The sequence below is a fragment of the Globicephala melas genome, chromosome 5 (genome assembly GCF_963455315.2).
Source record: "Globicephala melas chromosome 5, mGloMel1.2, whole genome shotgun sequence".
NCBI lineage: Eukaryota > Metazoa > Chordata > Mammalia > Artiodactyla > Delphinidae > Globicephala > Globicephala melas.
Window position 1 is genome coordinate 19,590,359 of NC_083318.1, and position 18,102 is coordinate 19,608,460.

At 36.9% G+C, this 18,102-nt stretch overlaps 2 protein-coding genes across 4 annotated transcripts in view; both read left to right on the top strand.

The window, feature by feature from the left end:
- Positions 1 to 7,380, top strand: part of TRPC3 (transient receptor potential cation channel subfamily C member 3) — a 79,699-nt gene extending 72,319 nt beyond the window's left edge. For 2 of the 3 annotated variants that reach the window (XM_030863933.2, XM_060298734.1), the window contains 2 exons: positions 2,922 to 2,997; positions 5,685 to 7,380. In XM_030863933.2, the coding sequence (XP_030719793.1) occupies positions 2,922 to 2,997; positions 5,685 to 5,827 (219 nt within the window). In that variant the 3' untranslated portion in view covers positions 5,828 to 7,380. The remainder of the gene's footprint in view (positions 1 to 2,921; positions 2,998 to 5,684) is intronic. The other variant, XM_060298733.1, reaches the window with a different exon arrangement.
- A 7,849-nt stretch (positions 7,381 to 15,229) lies between these two features.
- The window catches only part of BBS7 (Bardet-Biedl syndrome 7), a 44,541-nt gene continuing 41,668 nt past the window's right edge, over positions 15,230 to 18,102 (top strand). The window contains exons 1-2 of the mRNA XM_030863937.2: positions 15,230 to 15,421; positions 17,026 to 17,091. Coding sequence (XP_030719797.1) covers positions 15,386 to 15,421; positions 17,026 to 17,091 — 102 coding nt within the window. The 5' untranslated portion in view covers positions 15,230 to 15,385. The remainder of the gene's footprint in view (positions 15,422 to 17,025; positions 17,092 to 18,102) is intronic.

Here is an 18,102-nt window from a genome sequence, read left to right on the forward strand (position 1 = left end):
CAGAGCTGGCGCTCACTAAAAATATTTGGTGAATGAATGAATGAGTCCTGCCTAAGGTCCTGCCTAAAGTCCTGCCTAAGGTCTGTCCTGGGGTCCAGATTCCACACAACTCAACAAGTTTTATACATATTTTATTATGACTGATAAATGGGCTTTTCCTTTTTGATAGCATGGGCTCCCTCTCAATCTGTCATTATTCTCTGAGACAGACATTTTGAATTATCCTAGATTTCTCCTTTTTACTTGACCTTGGCATCTAGTAGGTCACTTTGGTTCATAATTCATACTTTCTTAAAACTGAGGTACATTTTCCACCCTCACTATATCTGCATTTCAGTTAGAACTTTTTTTCTTTTCTTTATTGTCTTTTTAATGCTTGATATATGCACAAGAATATGTGCAGCACGTCAATTATGAAGTATAATTACATGCATACCTAGGAAGCCACCACTTCCGTGAGAGGGATAACATTATCTGTCCACTGCCTCTGCATGGGTGTCCCTCCCTAGGCCACACCCTTGCCTCCACCTAAGGGGTAGTCACTATCTGGAAGTCTGGGTTTCTCATCCTCTGGCTTTGGCTTTCTTTTCAAATATAGGTTTATCACAAATATAGATAGTCCTAAAAATGCATTTTGTGGATTTACTTTTATTTAGTAACCTTAGAAGGATAGTTTCATACTTTGTGAAGTCTGCAACTTGAATTTGTCATTCAACATTTATGCTTCTAAGATTCATCCATACTGTTGTGTGTGGCCATGGTTCATTAATTGCATTAATTAATTTCATGAGTGAACAGAATGACATTACACTGTGTAACATACCATGATTTACTTGTCTATTCTTCTGTTGGTATTTGTTTGGACTGTTTCCAGGTTTTTTGCTGTCTCAGACAAGATTGCTATAAACCTTGTCTATGTCTGTCTCTTGGTCCACATGTGCTAAGTTTCTCTAGGGCCTATACCAAGGAGTGGCCTTTCTGAGTGAAAGGATATGCAAGTGTCCAACTTTAAAAGATAATGCCAAATTGGTAGGGGATTAAGAGGTACAGACTACTATGAATAAAATAAGCGGCAAGGATATATTGTACGGCAGAGGGAAAGATAGCCATTGTTTTATAATAACTTTAAATGCAGTGTACTCTATAAGAATATTGAATCACTGTGTTGTACACCTGAAACTAATATAATATTGTAAATCAGCTGTACTTCAATTACAAAAAGATGATGCCGACTTGTTTTTCAAAGTGCTCTACTGTACTTGTACTCATGCCAGTGAAGTACAAAAGTCCCATTGATCCATATCCTTTCCAACACTTGGCATTATAAGATTTATTAACTTTTCCCTTTTCAGATATAAAATTGTATCACTTTTTTCCTTTTTTCCAGTTTTATTGAGATATAATTAACATACAGCACTGTATAAGTTTAAGGTGTACAGCATAATGATTTGACTTACATACATCATGAGATGATTATCATAATCAGTTCAGTGAACATCAGTCATCTCATATAGATACAAAATTAAACAAATGGAAAAAAAATTTTTTCTTGTGATGAGAACGCTTTGGATTTACTCTCTTACCAACTTTCATATATAATATAAAAGAGTGTTAATTGTATTTATCATGTTGTACATTACATCCCTAGTACTTATTTATCTTATAATGAAGTTTGTACCATTTGACTGCCTTCATCCAATTCCCCTCCCCACCCCCATGTATCTCCTTTTAATTGTAATTTGTATTTCCCCAAGAAAAGATTTTGAGACTGTTTTATATGCATGTTGGCCATTCACAGTTCCATTTCAGTGAAGTGCCTGTTTGTCTTTTGCCCATTTTTCTATTGGATTATTTGAGTTTTTCTTATTAAAGTTCTTCATATATCTTGGATCCAAATTCTTTACCAGTTGTAAGTATCATCAATATTTTCTCCCAGTGTGTGGCTTGCCTTTTTACCTTCTTTATGGTACCTTTATTAACAGAAGTTTTAATGAAGTTTTAATTGTAATGAAGTTGAGTTTATAAATCTGAAAAGTAGAAATTATAATAGAATTATAATTATAGTAGAAATACTATAATTAGAATTTTTATCTTGTTTAAAAAACATCCAGTTGTACACTGAATTTATAAATATATTCTCCTATACTTCCTCTTAAAGGATTTAAAAGCCTTGTCTTTCATATTTAAGATGCATGTGGAGTTCCTTTTTTTGTGCATGGTATGAAGTAGGGCTCCAATTTAATTTTTTCCATATGGTAAATAATTATCTTGTAAGAGCATTTATTTAGTTTGAAATATATTCACAACATATATCGCTATGAGAGGAAAACATATAACAGAATATATGGTATTTAGACAACATAAAATGTAATACATATAGTAATTAGTATATATACAAAATTTAAAGATATTGGAAAGACATACACTAAAATAACAGCAATGATTATCTTTGGACGGTGGGATCATTGATGATTTTCGTTTATTGGTTAGTTCCCTGTATTTTCCAAATTCTCCGTATTGAACATATATTTTTTAAACAGTGAGAAATAAGGTGGTATCTATAGATGATAATTTAGTGTCCATGCGCCTTAAAGAGAATCATTATTTGAAAGAGAAGCCATGAATTGAAGTCTTTTAGCTTAACTTCTTTCGAAGCTTCTTGCATCCCCGGAGTGGGGTGGCAGTGAGGGTGAATGAAGGCTGGGTCAGGGCAATGTTTGTGGATCATTCAGTAAAACTCAGTACAAGGTGAAAAGGGATGAGGTTCTGAAATCTGGGTGAGTCTTCTGTAAATAGTTACATACAGCTTCTCTCCCCTGGGTTCTTTGCTTTACAGGTATGTAAGGCTCTTTGGGAAATAGGATCCAGATTACTTATGTGTATCATTGGTGATACAATTTTTTTTTTTTTTGGCCCAACAGCAGATAATGAAAAGACTTATAAAGCGGTATGTTTTGAAAGCACAAGTAGACAAAGAAAATGATGAAGTTAATGAAGGTAAGCACCTTCAACTTGAGAAACATCCTTTTACAACTAATTTAATAAACTTGGAAAACTTCATATTGAAGGATACTTTAAAAATTCAATATGGGAGAGTAAGAAATGAAAGTAAAAGTCAACCAGAAATAACTATTGTTAGTGCAATTCCTTCTTACCCTGCTTTCAAAAAAAAAAAGAAAACAAATTTAAGTTGATTTTGGAGTTGCCTTGTATTTTGACTCATCATAATATATCAAAGCAAGACTAAGCCACTTAATCCCAGTAGGAAAGACGGGGGCATTACTGATTTCAGTACAAAACATTTTAATAATAAATTAAAATTAAAACGTGTGAAAAAAAAAATCCAATCTCAGGTAACTGGGTTCCTCCAAGATTGACAGGAGAATCTTACGCTACATTTCTAAAACTCTTTCTTTTTAAAGAAACCGTCACTTAAATTGTCAATCAGAGACAGTTTATCACTACAGAATGCCCTGATTTCTTAGAATGTAAAGTCTGCCATCTTTCTGGGAGTTTTTAATCCCTATTACATAAGTAGTCTGTAGTTTCACTTCTGTTTCAGGGAGTTCACATTGAGTGTTAACATTTTTCCAGTGATGCAGATAGAATAATGTTGGCTCAAACAGAATCCACATTTCTTCAGAAAAATCTTTACTTTGTTGTCCAGAAAGAAATCTCTAACCCATTTTTCTCATCTGGTGTTTCTCTTTTGCCTTTCACTTTTCTTCTTGGCACCTGTTTTCCAGGCATATCCTAGGCAGCACGTCTGTCTGGACTGTAACAGTTTTTCATCAAAGGCTGGGGTATAAGACAAAGTACAGGTCCAGAGATGGAAAGAATTCAACCAGGGAGAAATAAGTTGCCCTAAAAATAGAAACTATAGCTTTCAACACCAGTGAGATGCTACTAGATAGAGCTACGCTGATAAGAAAAGGCTAAACTAAACTGTTGAGCTTTGAAGCCATTACTTGATTAATACAAGGAATCTCTTACAAATCTGAGTCAATACAATGGTATGTGTTTGTAGAAATCTAAGAATGTGTGATTGGAAACCAGCAAAAACCCAATCATGTTGACCTAGAAACAGTCTCAGAGAGACAGGATTGGAACTGAGTTTTAGTTTAGAAAGCAGAAACCTTATCTGTTGTACCATAACCTCCCTGAAAACAAACAAAAAAACTAAGTGAAGGGGGCAATGGGCCACCATGACAGCATCAAAAACAAGGAGTCATCTTCCAAGTCCTTTTATACAAAAGAGGAAAGTGAATTAAGGAAAATTTGGAGTTTTGAACAAAGTTCTAACTAAGAAAGTATATCATATAATTTAACCTGTTCACTGAATAAATGAAGAAGCTAAATCCCGAAGAGGTTGAGTAATTTGTGTTTCCTCTATTGGCAAACTAAGTACAACACTTAGTGTGTAGGCTTCCCATAACTCAAAAACAAGGAAGAAGAATGTAGTAGTAGGGAGGTGAAAGGGGGCCCACTGGGCTTATGGTCCAAATATGATATTAAATGCTGTGAGAATCCATTTCTTCCACCAAAGACTGGCCTCGCGATTTCTAATTTGATCAGTTTATTTCCTCTACGTTGCCAAATGTGAAAGGAAAAGCCCCCCCCACCTTTTTTTTGCCACAAAAAGAATCAAATGTTTTGTGTGTATTCTTGAGGAAGAGCTAGAATTCTTTAAAATAAAAGGTTCTGACGTTTATATAATAAAAGAACATAGATTATACTTTAAAGCATCATAAAGATACCAGGAAATATCATGAAAGATATGTTTTACATATGATTCTATTATAGAAAGCTATTAAAGTGCCAGTGATTTAAAGAATCATTTCTTGGATTCAAGATAAATTCATGCGCCAAGGTTTACCTTTCAAAGTCAATGGCTTATCTACATTACAATTATTTGCAAGAGAATCCAGTTATTAATTGCAATCTACACATGCTCAAAGTATTACCAAGCTAAATTATGGGAATAGTTGTGTTTTAATAGCCAGAAGTTTCCTATGGAGACTTCTGCGTATGTAAACATTGCCAGTGGTACTACATCTAAACTCCTTAATTTCACCATTGCTTGTTATTTCCTTATACATCATCCCCTGTGCCACAGAAACTAATTTGTTTGTTCCTTAGCTCCATGTTCATTGCCACTGCCTTCCCTAAGAAATACCCCTACTCTTTTTCCTTCCTTTCCCTTACTTCAAACTTGACCTCAGTTTACTTCTTACATGTGAGTATTTGCCTGTTATATAGATTGATTCATTTTTAGAAATGTTTCATTTTGCTAGGATTTCCTTCCAGCCTAGCAATGGGAGATGATCCATATAGGTGTCAACCCTTATGGCTCAGGGAACCAGACAAACTCCCTGAAGATAGAAAGGAGATACTCTGATTATAGACCAGTTAACAGAGAAATCACCCTGTGTTAAAAATTGGCTGAGCCACAGGACAATACTTTAGCTGAGTTTTACTTTTAAAACATAGCTGAACTACTTTTTATAGCTTTTTTTTCAAAAGCCAGTACATTTTTAAAGGCAGACATTGCTTAAACATTCTAAAGTAACTATGTTGGAGATGTTATGAGACAAATGCATTCATGTATAAATTTCACTCTTTGTTTTTTTCTAAATACGAAGGGCAAATTACCAATTATATGTTTTTTAATACAAATACCGTAGGTGAATTAAAAGAAATCAAGCAAGATATCTCCAGCCTTCGCTATGAACTTTTGGAGGACAAGAGCCAAGCGACTGAGGAATTAGCCATTCTAATTCATAAACTCAGTGAGAAACTGAATCCCAGCGTGCTGAGATGTGAATGATTCAGTAACCTGGAATTATGGCTTTGACTGTAGCACAATTGTGGGCAATAATATTCCTAAGTATGAAATACTTGAAAAACTATGATGTAAATTTTTAGTATTAACTACCTTTATCATGTGAATCTTTAAAAGTTAGGTCTTAATGATTTTACTGTTTTATCACATGCAAATGGTCTTCATTTTAATTGTCTGCCTTGACATTACAAACAATGACGTGCCATTGTATTTAAAGGCCCAATATTACTACATTATTGATATTTTTGTCCATTTTAGAATAAACTCTATGTCTTTGCACTACCTGTTTGCCTCTAAGAGACTGTAAGCTCCTTGGGGACAGGGACCATGTCTTATTCATCTTTGTGTCTCCAGCATCTAGTACAGTGCCTGGTACATAGTAGGTGCTCAATAAATGTTGTCAAAACCAACTGAACTGAACTGCCAACAAAATACAAATAAAAATTAAAAGGCCATCACTATGTAGCATATATTCCCTTGTCCAAGTGCTAAAGAGATTTTTTTTTGAAAAATATAAACAAAAAATTTTACAAACAGCTATGACTTGGTCAGATTTTCTTAGAATTTTTGACATCACTGATAATCCTAGAAGCTTTGAGCCCTGAATGAAGAATTTCACAATGAAATGGGTTACTAGAAAATATAATTACATTACATATTTGTTTCATAGAATTGTTCAAAACAACACATTAAAGATTTTTCTAAAGTATATACTTTTTGCTTACTGTCTTAGATTTTCATTTGGTTTTTTTCAGTAATGTGACTTTAGTCAGTGGGGTGGTGAATTTTGTAGAGTCGGGGATTATGCAGGGTTGTTAGTTTGTTATAACCTCCTAATTTCTGCCTCTGATGCTTTAATGCTAAATAAGTTATCAACAACTGACTTCATATCTTGCCTGTTAGCTCCACTCTGAGTTTTGGAGGGTATGCTATGGGGAGGAATAGGAAGGAGCAATGGCTGTGTACCTGGAAAGCCATGTCCAAGCATCACCAGCTGGGTTTCATTTTCCTTTGAGGCATCTCTTGCCATCATTGCTTACAATGATTGACATCCTTTTCCTTATCAAGGCATTTCACTTACACTTGCTACACAAAATAGATTGTGATGTATGTGTATGACTTACTATATAACTGAGCTGAACACTGGTAATATCCACAACGCCTCATGACTTTACTAGGAAAGGGGATACAGACTGGTAAGTTCCCTCCTCTCTTCACAGACCATAAAACGTCAAAGTATTTGTTTTAACCAGCTAGGTTTAAATCTCTCACAGAGTTATGCTTACCGTCCTAATTCTCTTCAGTCTGTTCCTCTCAAACCTTACCAGAATACAAATTATGATCATAGATCATAAATAGTTTTATAGGTTCTAAAAGCCAATTACATACATAATACTTTGAGTCATTGCTATCACACAGGAAGGCTTTCTAGACATGAAGACAAAAATGAACATTAAATGGAACTACATAAAGCTCTTTAAAGATTATTTCTTAGTTTCTACTTTTGAGGACTTAATTAAGAAAAGAACTTTATACATTTTTTGCTACCATTGTAGGATATTTCATTAGCTTTTGTGCTATGCTAATAGTATTTTGTCTTAAACATGGTTCAAACTTTATGTATTTTATGTTATGCCTCAGAACAGAATAAAAGACTGAATTTTTCATTGTTATATGTTACTATACTTTATATTACAGCAGTAAAGATATGGAGTGTCCATAATAGACAACACTTTCAGTCTTATCCATAGTATTGTCTAGGATTCCAAGTGTGGGTATTTTTGTTTACAGCTATGGAGCAGAATAATAAGTAATATTTTTGATTGGGGTTGGAAAAATGTTGAATGTAAAAGTGTTAAAAGCAGCTAGTTTAGGATTCTTGGAGTCTTGAGTGAAGATAAAACTCACGTCATCTATGCCACGTGAGTACATACATCTTTTCAGTCCATACCTTTCACAACTCTAGAGCTCTCAACATAGGGTTTTTTCTCCTTTGTTTACTATGCTTGTGTAAAACTAGTATGTTTTTGATATTTCACATTTTTTCTTTTTTTGTAGTTTCTGGGTGGTAGTCCAGAGGAAGATGTGATACCAAGGTGTGGTAGATGCTATTGATACTATGGGTGCCCTGCCCAGATTGCCTTGAATGGACCAGGGCATGCATCTCTCAGATCCAGAGTGTTGGCTCCTTAACAGGTCCCAGCTATCCTGTTCCCCAGGGAACTGCCCTCAGCTGAAAGAAAGCAGCCCTGTCGTTATGACCTCCCCTCCTCACACCAATAAACGACCAACTGGCGTGGTCGCACAAAAAGCTGTCCCCTTGTGTCAAGGTAGGGCCAACTCTTTTGGTGCAGTTCATGTTTCAGAGCTCTGGATAGGATTAGGCTGCAGCTAGACTCCAGCTGAGACCAAATCTTTTCTTAGCTTCTTCCCTGTTTTATCCTTCCTCCCTCCCTCCCTTTCTCCTGAGAGCATCCCCTCAATAAATCACCACGTCCAAATCTTGTTAGAATTTGCGTCTAGGGAACCACCCTAAGAGGTAGGTATTACTGTGGTAACTTAAGGGTGAAGTGAAGATTAGTTTAGAGGATTACCGTGAGAATTAACACTTCTTTGAGGTTAATGATAGGCCTGGGCCACCAAGTCCTTGACCCACTTACTATTGTAACAGGCACATTGGGCTTAAAAGTAAAGTTCAAAGAAGTTGGTGGGGCAACTTGGAGAAGGGAACACTTTAACAGGACCAAAGCAACTTGTCTAGCAAAAGACATTTAGGTGCTTATGATTGATTACAGGACTATCAAAGTCCAATATCTCCTACTTTTTGACCTCTTTGCTATGCTTAGTTTTTTCCTCTGTTACAGATAAGATCAAGGAAAGGAGGCAACACTCAACTGGCTTCTTAGGCTTATTGTTTAAAAAGTTTGGCACTTTGTAAGTGCTTGCTGTATTAAACTTACTGAGGACCCTTGACTTGCTGGAATTCACAATATGTTGAGAACCTTGGATTCATAGACTTGAAATAAAAGAAGGGACTATGCAAAATAGTATCCAGTGTCTTCAAAAAGTTCTGTGCACTACTGAAACTTAGAAATGACGTAAATATGTTGTGATTATTAAAAGCAAAGTTAGGGAATTCCCTGGCGGTCCAGTGGTTAGGACTCCACTCTTGCTTTCACTGCTGCGGGCTGGGTTTGATCCCCGGTCAGGGAAATAAGATTCCACAAGCCACACTGCTCCAACCAAAAAAAAAAAAAGCAAAGTTAGTATAATTTAGGATAATTCTCTTTCCCCATCATGTCCAACATATTTCAATTCAAATGTGTAAACCAAATGAGAGCAGCTTTTGTAAATGGGATGGTAAAGTGTTATATGGCCAATGTCTAAAGGAAACTGAAGCCACATTAATTGTTAATTGTGTGGCCTGAAACAAATCACTTAACTTCTCTGGTCTCATACATTGTCCAGTCAAACAGGGTTATGCTACACCAGGGGTTCCTGGTCTCTGGGCATTGTAGAGGTGTTTCAGAAGGTTAATATCATCTTCCAAGGTGGTAATGATCTCTGTTTCCATATCTTGCTTTTATTTAAAGTCAGCCTGAAAGGGCTATTTGTTATTTTTCTTTTTTCTTTTTCCATTGTATGTTTCTTTTTTCTTTTAAAACAAGAGTTTGAGAGTTTCCAAATTGGTACCACATATTAGTGGAGACCAATATGTATACTCACGACTCAGTCACTCAGCCAACCACCTCTAGCTGTGTGGATGGTTTTAACACAATTAATGAATAATGAATTTAATGCTCCTATTCTTAGTAATGAGTTCTTTAATTTATGCTTACAATGATTGCTTTAAGACCACAACATAAGGTTATAAGTTACTGAAGTGCATGGTAATTCAGTAAATTTCTCTCATGGCAATTTTTATCACATCTGAGATGCAATCATCTGGGATTTTGTTGTGTTGTGTTGTATTGGGGGGTTTTGTTTTGTTTTGACTTATATTTCTTTTTGATGTAGCCCACCAAGATGTCGCAACTACCTTAAGACATGTTTAAAAAGAGAAAATATAGTGGCAATTTTGTCTAACTTTGTATTTCATTTATTGTGAATAAAAACTCCCCACCCTGCTAATTATTTGAGAAGTGCTTAAAATTAGTAGTTTGAAACCTTTGCTCATCATTTTGAAACAGAACACAGTACTTAAAAATAAAAAATACATCCCTTGCCTTTTCTAGATGCAGAATGAAAGAATTCCAAGTAACATATCATACAAGCTCTTTTTATTTATTTTTGATAATATGTCATAGCCTCATTTCTATGTTTTAAAAGTTGATCTTCAGGACTTCCCTTGTGGCAAAGTGGTTAGGAATCTGCCTGCCAGTGCAGGGGACATGGGTTCGAGCCCTGGTCTGGGAGGATCCCACATGCCACGGAGCAACTAAGCCCGTGTGCCACAACTACTGAGCCTGCGTGCCTAGAGCCCGTGCTCCTCAACAAGAGAAGCCACGACAATGAGAAGCCTGTGCACCTCAATGAAGACCCAACGCAACCAAAAATAAATATCAAATAATAAATAAATTTTTTTAAAAAGTTGATCTTCAAAAGAAAACCTCTCATCTTTTACACAATTAACTGAATGTGAAATAAACAGCGAGCATCACTTCTTAAATGGAAAATAAGCATTGCCAGCCTATGTTTTTATTACAAATATTATAAATATTGTATAAAGATGAATTCTATAATGCCACCTTAATTAAATAGCAATCTAAATACCTTTTCTTTAAAGTTACATTTCTATGCAAAAATTACACAAAATTAATTGCAAAACCACACAATGAAAAAATTAAGTTATTATTAAAATTCCTAAGGGCTTTGAAGGATTATATACTACTATGAAAATAGTTTGTGAATCCAAAAGGGAAAATATTGAATTAATGTTTTCTAAGATTTCACCCAGTCCTGGAATACTATAAATACTTCCCAAGCATCATTTTTAAAAAGATAATGTCTGTCCACTTCACCAGGTTTTTGACATTTTGATGGTTTGTTTGTTATAATACAAAAACATAACAATATTGATATCGGTACCATTTTCCTTAAATTGTTAACATGTACTGCCAGGACCTAAAAAGGGAAACAAGAAAATAGACGGTGGGAAGATTCGGTACTCACCGTCTTAGAATACCCTTTATCAGAAACTTGCAATCACTGGGACAGCGGATTGCGTACTTTGGAAACTATGCCCAGTTAAACAGATGACTCTTAAACACCTTATGGAAAACAAAAAAACAGGAGGAGAAGCTCATAATTCTTCAATTTATAACCGACTAAAGTTATTTTGGTATATTTCTTAACAGTCTTTTCCTATAATTGAAGTCATAGTATACACACAATTTGATATTCTTTTAAAATTGTCCTGAGCACTTTCCACATTGCTATACAGCCTTCATTATTTTCACTTTCAATGGCTGCATAATAGCCCGGAAAGTGGAGGGATGCAATACTCCCCTATTATTGGACACGTAGGTTCCTACTTTAAATAATGCCTCGATCATGGCTTCTAACCTATTTTGTGTTGTTTTCATAGACTAAATATCCAGAATTGGGGTTATAGGTTAAAAATATCACCACATACTTTATAGATTTGGATATACATTACTAAGTTGCTTTTGAAAAGGGTTTTTATTACTAGTTTAAAGCATCATGGATGATGAGCACGCGCTCTCTCTACAGCATATAGTGGTATCATTTAAATTTATTTTCTAATTTGAAAGGTAAAAAATGTATCTTGCTTTAATATTATTGATTACAAGTGAAGGTAACAAATTTCTATATGTTTGTTCAGTAGCCACCTTCTTTGTGTATTGTCTGTTCATGTTTTTCTTATTGGAATAATTATATTTCTTTTTTTAATATTTGTATGAACTGTTTATTAAGATACTAACTACACATATTTATCCTAAATTGTTTTTATGAATGTATTTATTTATTTTGGGTCTGCATTGGGTCTTTGTTGCTGTGTGTGGGCTTTCTCTAGTTGCATTGAGCAGGGGACTACTCTTTGTTGCGGTGCGCTGGCTTCTCATTGTGGTGGCTTCTCTTGTTCTGGAGCACAGGCTCTAGGCGTGCAGGCTTCAGTAGTTGTGGCACGTGGGCTCAATAGTTGTGGCACATGGGCTCAGTAGTTGTGGCGCACGGGCTTAGTCGCTCTGTGGCATGTGGGATCTTCCTGGACCAGAGCTCGAACCCGTGTCCCCTGCATTGGCAGGTGGATTCTTAACCACTGTGCCACCAGGGAAGTCCTAAATTTTTTTGTTTTAAAATTTTTGTGACATATTGAAATGTCTAATCTTTGTTTTTCATATCTGTTTTTTCTTTGTGGTTTCTTCTATTCTTTTTAAGATGAAACAAATTCCTTTCTGTTATGGGCTGAATTGTGCCTCCCCCCCACCCCCAGCCCCCGCCAAATTCATATGTTGAAATCCGAATCCCCAGTACCTCAGAATGTGACTGTATTTGGAGAAAGGACCTTTAAAGAAATAATTAAGTTAAAGTTAGGTCACTAGGGTGGACCTTTATCCTGCATGACTGATGGCCTTATTAGAGGAGGAGATTAGGACACAGATGAACACAGAGGAAAGACCATATGAAGAAACAGGGAGAAGATGGCCATCTACACGCCCAGGAGAAATGCCTCAGAGGATTGGTTTGGTTCCCTGCTGACAACTTGATTTTGTAATCCTAGCTTGTGAGATCATACAAGAAAATAAATTTCTGTTGTCTAAGCCACTCAGTTTGTACTTCTTTATTATAGTGGCTCTATCTAACTAATACACCTTCCAACCCCCTAAATTCCATAAAATTCTATTACAATTCTATTTTATCTCCTCTATGGCTTTATTTTTTCAATTTACTTCTAAAATTTATCTGTATTTTTGTTGAGTCTTAATTGATATTTTCTCCAAATTTCTACACAGCTAAACCATCTTCAGGCATTGTTGTCTATTTCAATACTGAGTTATTTTGGCCTCAGCAAAAGAATTGTCTGGGGCTTCCCTGTTGGTGCAGTGGTTAAGAATCCGCCTGCCAATGCAGGGGACATGGGTTCGAGCCCTGGTCCGGGAAGATCCCACATGCTGCGGAACAACTAAGCCTGTGCGCCACAACTACTGAGCCTGCGCTCTAGAGCCCGCGAGCCACAACTACTGAGCCCACGTGCCACAACTACTGAAGCCCGCATGCCTAGAGCCCGTGCTCCACAACAAGAGAAGCCACTGCAATGAGAAGCCCGCTGCACTGCAACGAAGAGTAGCCCCCACTCTCCGCAACTAGAGAAAGCCCGCGTGCAGCAACGAAGACCCAAGACAGCCAAAAATAGAAATAAAATTTAAATAAAAAATTTTTTAAAAAAGAATTGTCTGGAATGTCCTGGGACCTAGGCAAAACCTTCTCAGATCTCTGTGTAGGAAATAATTTCTTTTCTTAAGAACCTCTTCTCAGATATGGGAACATATGTATATGTATAACTGATTCACTTTGTTATAAAGCAGAAACTAACACACCATTGTAAAGCAATTATACCCCAATAAAGATGTTAAAAAAAAAGAACCTCTTCTCAAGGGCTTAACTCTTGTTTCACAAACATTTGTGAACTCTCCCCTAGTTGACCACAGAAATCATTTGTCAACTCTCCCCAGTAGACCACAGAAACCACTTATTCATCTGTAGTATTTCTGTAGGCAGAGTGTGGTATGCACAAAGGAAGGACTGATGAAAATGAGTCAAGTAAGGTCAGCTCTCAATCAGATCATGGGTCACTATAGGCCAGCAATAGTCAGAGGGTCCCTGAGGCCTTTTCGGGGGGTCTGTGATTTTGAAGGTATTTTCATAACAATAAGATGCTACTTGCCTTTTTCACTGTGTGGACATTTGTACTAATGGTACAAAAGCAAGGTTGGTTAATACTGCTGGTACTTAAGCATGGATCAAGGCCACACATTGACAGGAAACAAAGTTTCATGTAAAAGTGTTCTTTATGAAGCAGTGAAAATTGTTAATTTTAAGCCTCTACTCATAGTACATATCATTTTTTTTTTTTAATTCGGCCATGCCACGTGGCATGTGGGATCCTAGTTCCTCCACCAGGGATCGAACCTGGGCTCCCTGCAGTGGAAGGGTGGAGTCTTAACCACTGGATCGCCAAGGAAGTCCGAGTACATATCCTTTTTAATACTCTGTGGGGTGACATGGGAAGTATGCATGAAGCATTTCTACTGAATACGGAAGTACATTAGTTGTTTCAAGGAAAAGCACTTGTATGATTATTTGAATTGCTAGCTGAACTCACTGTTTTTTTCATGGAACTTTTTTTGAAAGCACGACTGACAAATTTTGATTATTTAGACTTGGATACCTGGCATACACTTTCTTGTGAATTCAAGAGGGAAAACTATCATTTCAAGGAAAATAATTGACATTTGTTGCCAATGCTTCAAATTCAAGCTTTTAAGCACAAATTAGAATTTTTCAAAAATTTGTATCCGCCATCTGAGGTTGACAACTTTCCAACACTTCAAAACTTTTCTGATGGAATCTGTGATGATATTAACAAATGGACTTTTGGAGATGTTGTATAATGAAGCCACATTGCAACTAACTTTTCAAAAACTACCACTTGTTGAGTTTGGACCACATTTTCTTCATATACTTAACAAAGAAACAAAAAACAACATATACCAATAGATTGTATGCAGAAGTAGATCTGGGACTCCCCTGTTCACTGTTCAGGTGGACAGTGAATAGATTTGCAAACAAAGCCAGTCTTTTTACTTTTCTTTATTTTGGAAATAGTTATTTTTCATTAAAATATTTATATAATGAGTTCATTTTTTTCAATATATTTTTTAGAAACTTAGTTCTAATTTCTAATATGGTAAATATCAATAGATAATTCATATAACCAAAAGGTCTTTGGGGTCCTCAATTGTTATTAGAGTTTTGTAAAGGGGTCCTAGGGCCAAAAGTTTGAGAACTCCTATGCTGCTGTAAGCTAACTCTTATGGAGGTGAAACCTAATTCTTTCAGGGATCCTTTCTAGTGGCGGTGAAACAGGTCAGAATCTACCAGGGCTTCAAGTCAAGGCTCTACACAGAAAAGACTTAAGACTTGGGGCTCAAGGCGGTGGCGGAGGCATAGCCAAGACTGCGTCTCCGGTCTCCCTGGAAACCACCCTTCCCAGGTCTCCTGGAGCTCGCCCTCCGTTCCTCTCCGCCTCTCATTGGAGCGGGTTAAGTCAGTGGGCGGTCTGTCGGGAGGGGGGGTGGGGCTTCGTTTCCTTCCGGGGCCCTCTCGCAGGAACGTACGGACGTCACGCAGGACGCCGCTGCCCTGACGCTCCGCCTTTGCATCCCCCACTGAGCCCTTAGTAGCTGGCGTTGGCCCTCAGTGGGGAAGCAGGCTTTTTCCCTTCGGAGGCCAGGGGTCCCGCAGCCTCTATCCTACCTGGCCTGGCCTGGCGCTGCCCAGCGCGTCCGTGCCTCCGTCATGGATCTGAATTTAAACCGAGCGGATTATTTACAGGTAAACCTGAGGGGTTGGGGCGGTCGCTGCGCGGGGTGAGCTGCGCTCCCTGAGAGGATTCGATCCTTCCACTGGCGTCTGTTGGGGTGTCTCGGCGGCGACGCGGCGGCACAGGAGCGGATCTGGGTGCCACCCGCCAGACACCTTGCTCACGGGCAACTCCGGCTTGTTGGTGACGGTCCACGAGGACTTGGAAAGAGGGAGCACGCGCCTCCGCGGTGCTGGCGTCTGCCAGGTCCTGAAGATGCTCTGAATGTCCTGATGCGCTCCCGAATTCCTCCCCGGGGCCCTTCTCGTCTTCCCCGGCTGCAGCTTCTAACTCCCTGATCTCCATCTGTACCCAGTCCCTTCTGCCGAGCGCCAGACACTTGTTTCTTACTGTGAGCCGGACCCCACGAGCCAGATCATAATAAAAGCAATGACAGCCGTTTTCGACCGTCTAGTTTATTCTCAGATCTTAACACACGTACATATATTTAATCTTCATACAAATTCCTAAAGTAGGTACATGAGGATCAAGGGGCTCAGAGAAGGTGATTTACGTGATAGCGGAAAGGATGGAGTTCCTATTTGAAACAAAGCCTCTGACTCCAGAGCTGGTGTTCTTTCTGGTACACCACCCTGCCTCTCAATATTTCAGCCCTAGACTTTCTCTCCTTCTCCATCTCCTTTTTCAGTAATCCTATTTTGGTTAATAGTACAAATGTTTGTCCTGTCACTTTCCTTTAGAGTCATGCTAGGTACTTCCCACCTTAATATCTTCCCTATCCATCTGGTCACCACATTTTGCTGCTTTTATCTCCTAAATATCTCACGAATCTGTCCCATTTGCTCCCTCCATCTCTCTTACCCCTAGTTCAGTCCTCATCTTCTCTTGCTTGGATAATTGAAATAGCTCCTAGCCTCCAGCTTACCTCCCTCCAAGACATCCTTCATATCATTGCTAGATTGATGTTTCAAAAATACGAATCTAAACAGATTAAACTTTAATACTACCCCCTAGAATACAGAATTAAAGGATAGACCTATACTATATGTAAATTCTTGCATTGTCTGTTGTTTCCACCAGTTTCTCTCTCTTTGGTCCCATTCTCCTCCCCTAACCGTGCACCACTAGTGACAGTGCCCTGCTGAGCAAACCATGCTGTTTCCAACTTCTGTAACTTTTGTAAAATAATCTTCATCAGCATGGTGGTATTTTAGCTAAAATCTTTTATGTTGCATTTTCAATAATAATCTATCACCAAAGATTTTAAATTACAAACACACTTTAACAACTGTATGAAGTTGTAAAAGAAGGCTTATAGAAATATTTTTTTGGTGTGAAGTATCTTGCCAGTAATGCCACGTTATTATTTTTGACTTGACTTTATAGCATAAATTTTACTATTTTTGATTGTTTCCTGTATTCTGACTTTTGTAGTATATTTCATTAGAAAATAAGTTCATTGCTGATAATAATTATTTCATATCACTAATTAATTGCAATAAAAAAACTGAGGCTTACTATGATTAGAATCTGCGGGTCCTTTTAATCTCTGATTTAATAACTTCAAATTAGTGTATCAGAAATCACTCACCAGGCAGCTGATGTGTTTCCTTAGGTGGGAGTGACCTCTCAGAAGACTATGAAGCTACTTCCTGCTTCAAGATATAGAGCCACACAAAAGGTAACGTAGAGATACTGATTTCTCCATATCTCTTCAGCTCTGACAGAGGAGAGGTTTACATTTCCTTCATTATTGATAAGTTTTTTTTTTAATTCCAAGGCTAAAATGGAAATGAATTTCTTTTCATTTGAACAGAGATTAGAATACCAAGGGACATTTATAGACAGTAAGTTTCTTGGACATTATAATTATTATGTACAATTAGTAAATAGTATAAGCAAACTACTTGAAAACCATATTCCATTTTTCTGGTAATAATTTACCCTGTGTGTACCAGATTGTGTATATGAAAAAAGAAATAAAAAACACAATAGACTGTAGAGAAAATGCTTTTTAAAAACTTTATCATATTTTTAAGAGTAATTAAATATATTGATGTTAATCTTTACATTTAACTAACAATATTGATTATTTTTATAGAAATATTAATCCTGTGATTTCCATAAGACAATTACAATTTCTTGGTAGACTAGTAGGATATTTTAACAGCTGCAAAATAAATATAGTATTCCTATATATTAACATTTTATCAGGATAAATCAACAGATTTTTGGTTGTCATTTATTGTATTCACTCAACTAGAGCAACACTTCTCAAACTTTTTGGTCTCAGGACTCTTTTACACTTTTTAAAAAGATCATTTTATTTATTTTTTATTGAAATATAGTTGGTGTACAATATTATATAAGTTACAGGTGTACAATATAGTGATTCATAATTTTCAAGGTTATATTCCATTTAGTTATTATAAAATATTGGCTATATTCCCTGTGTTATACTATATATCCTTTTAGCTTATTTTATACATAGTAGTTTGTATCTCTTAATCCCCTACTCCTGTGTTGCCCTTCCTTCCCTCTCCCCACTGGTAACCACTGGTAGTTTGTTTTCTATATCTGTGAGTCTGCTACTTTTTTAAAAATATTCACTAGTTTGTTGTATTTTTTAGAGTCTGCATACAAATGTTATCATACAGTTTGTCATTCTCTGTCTGACTTATTTCACTTAGCA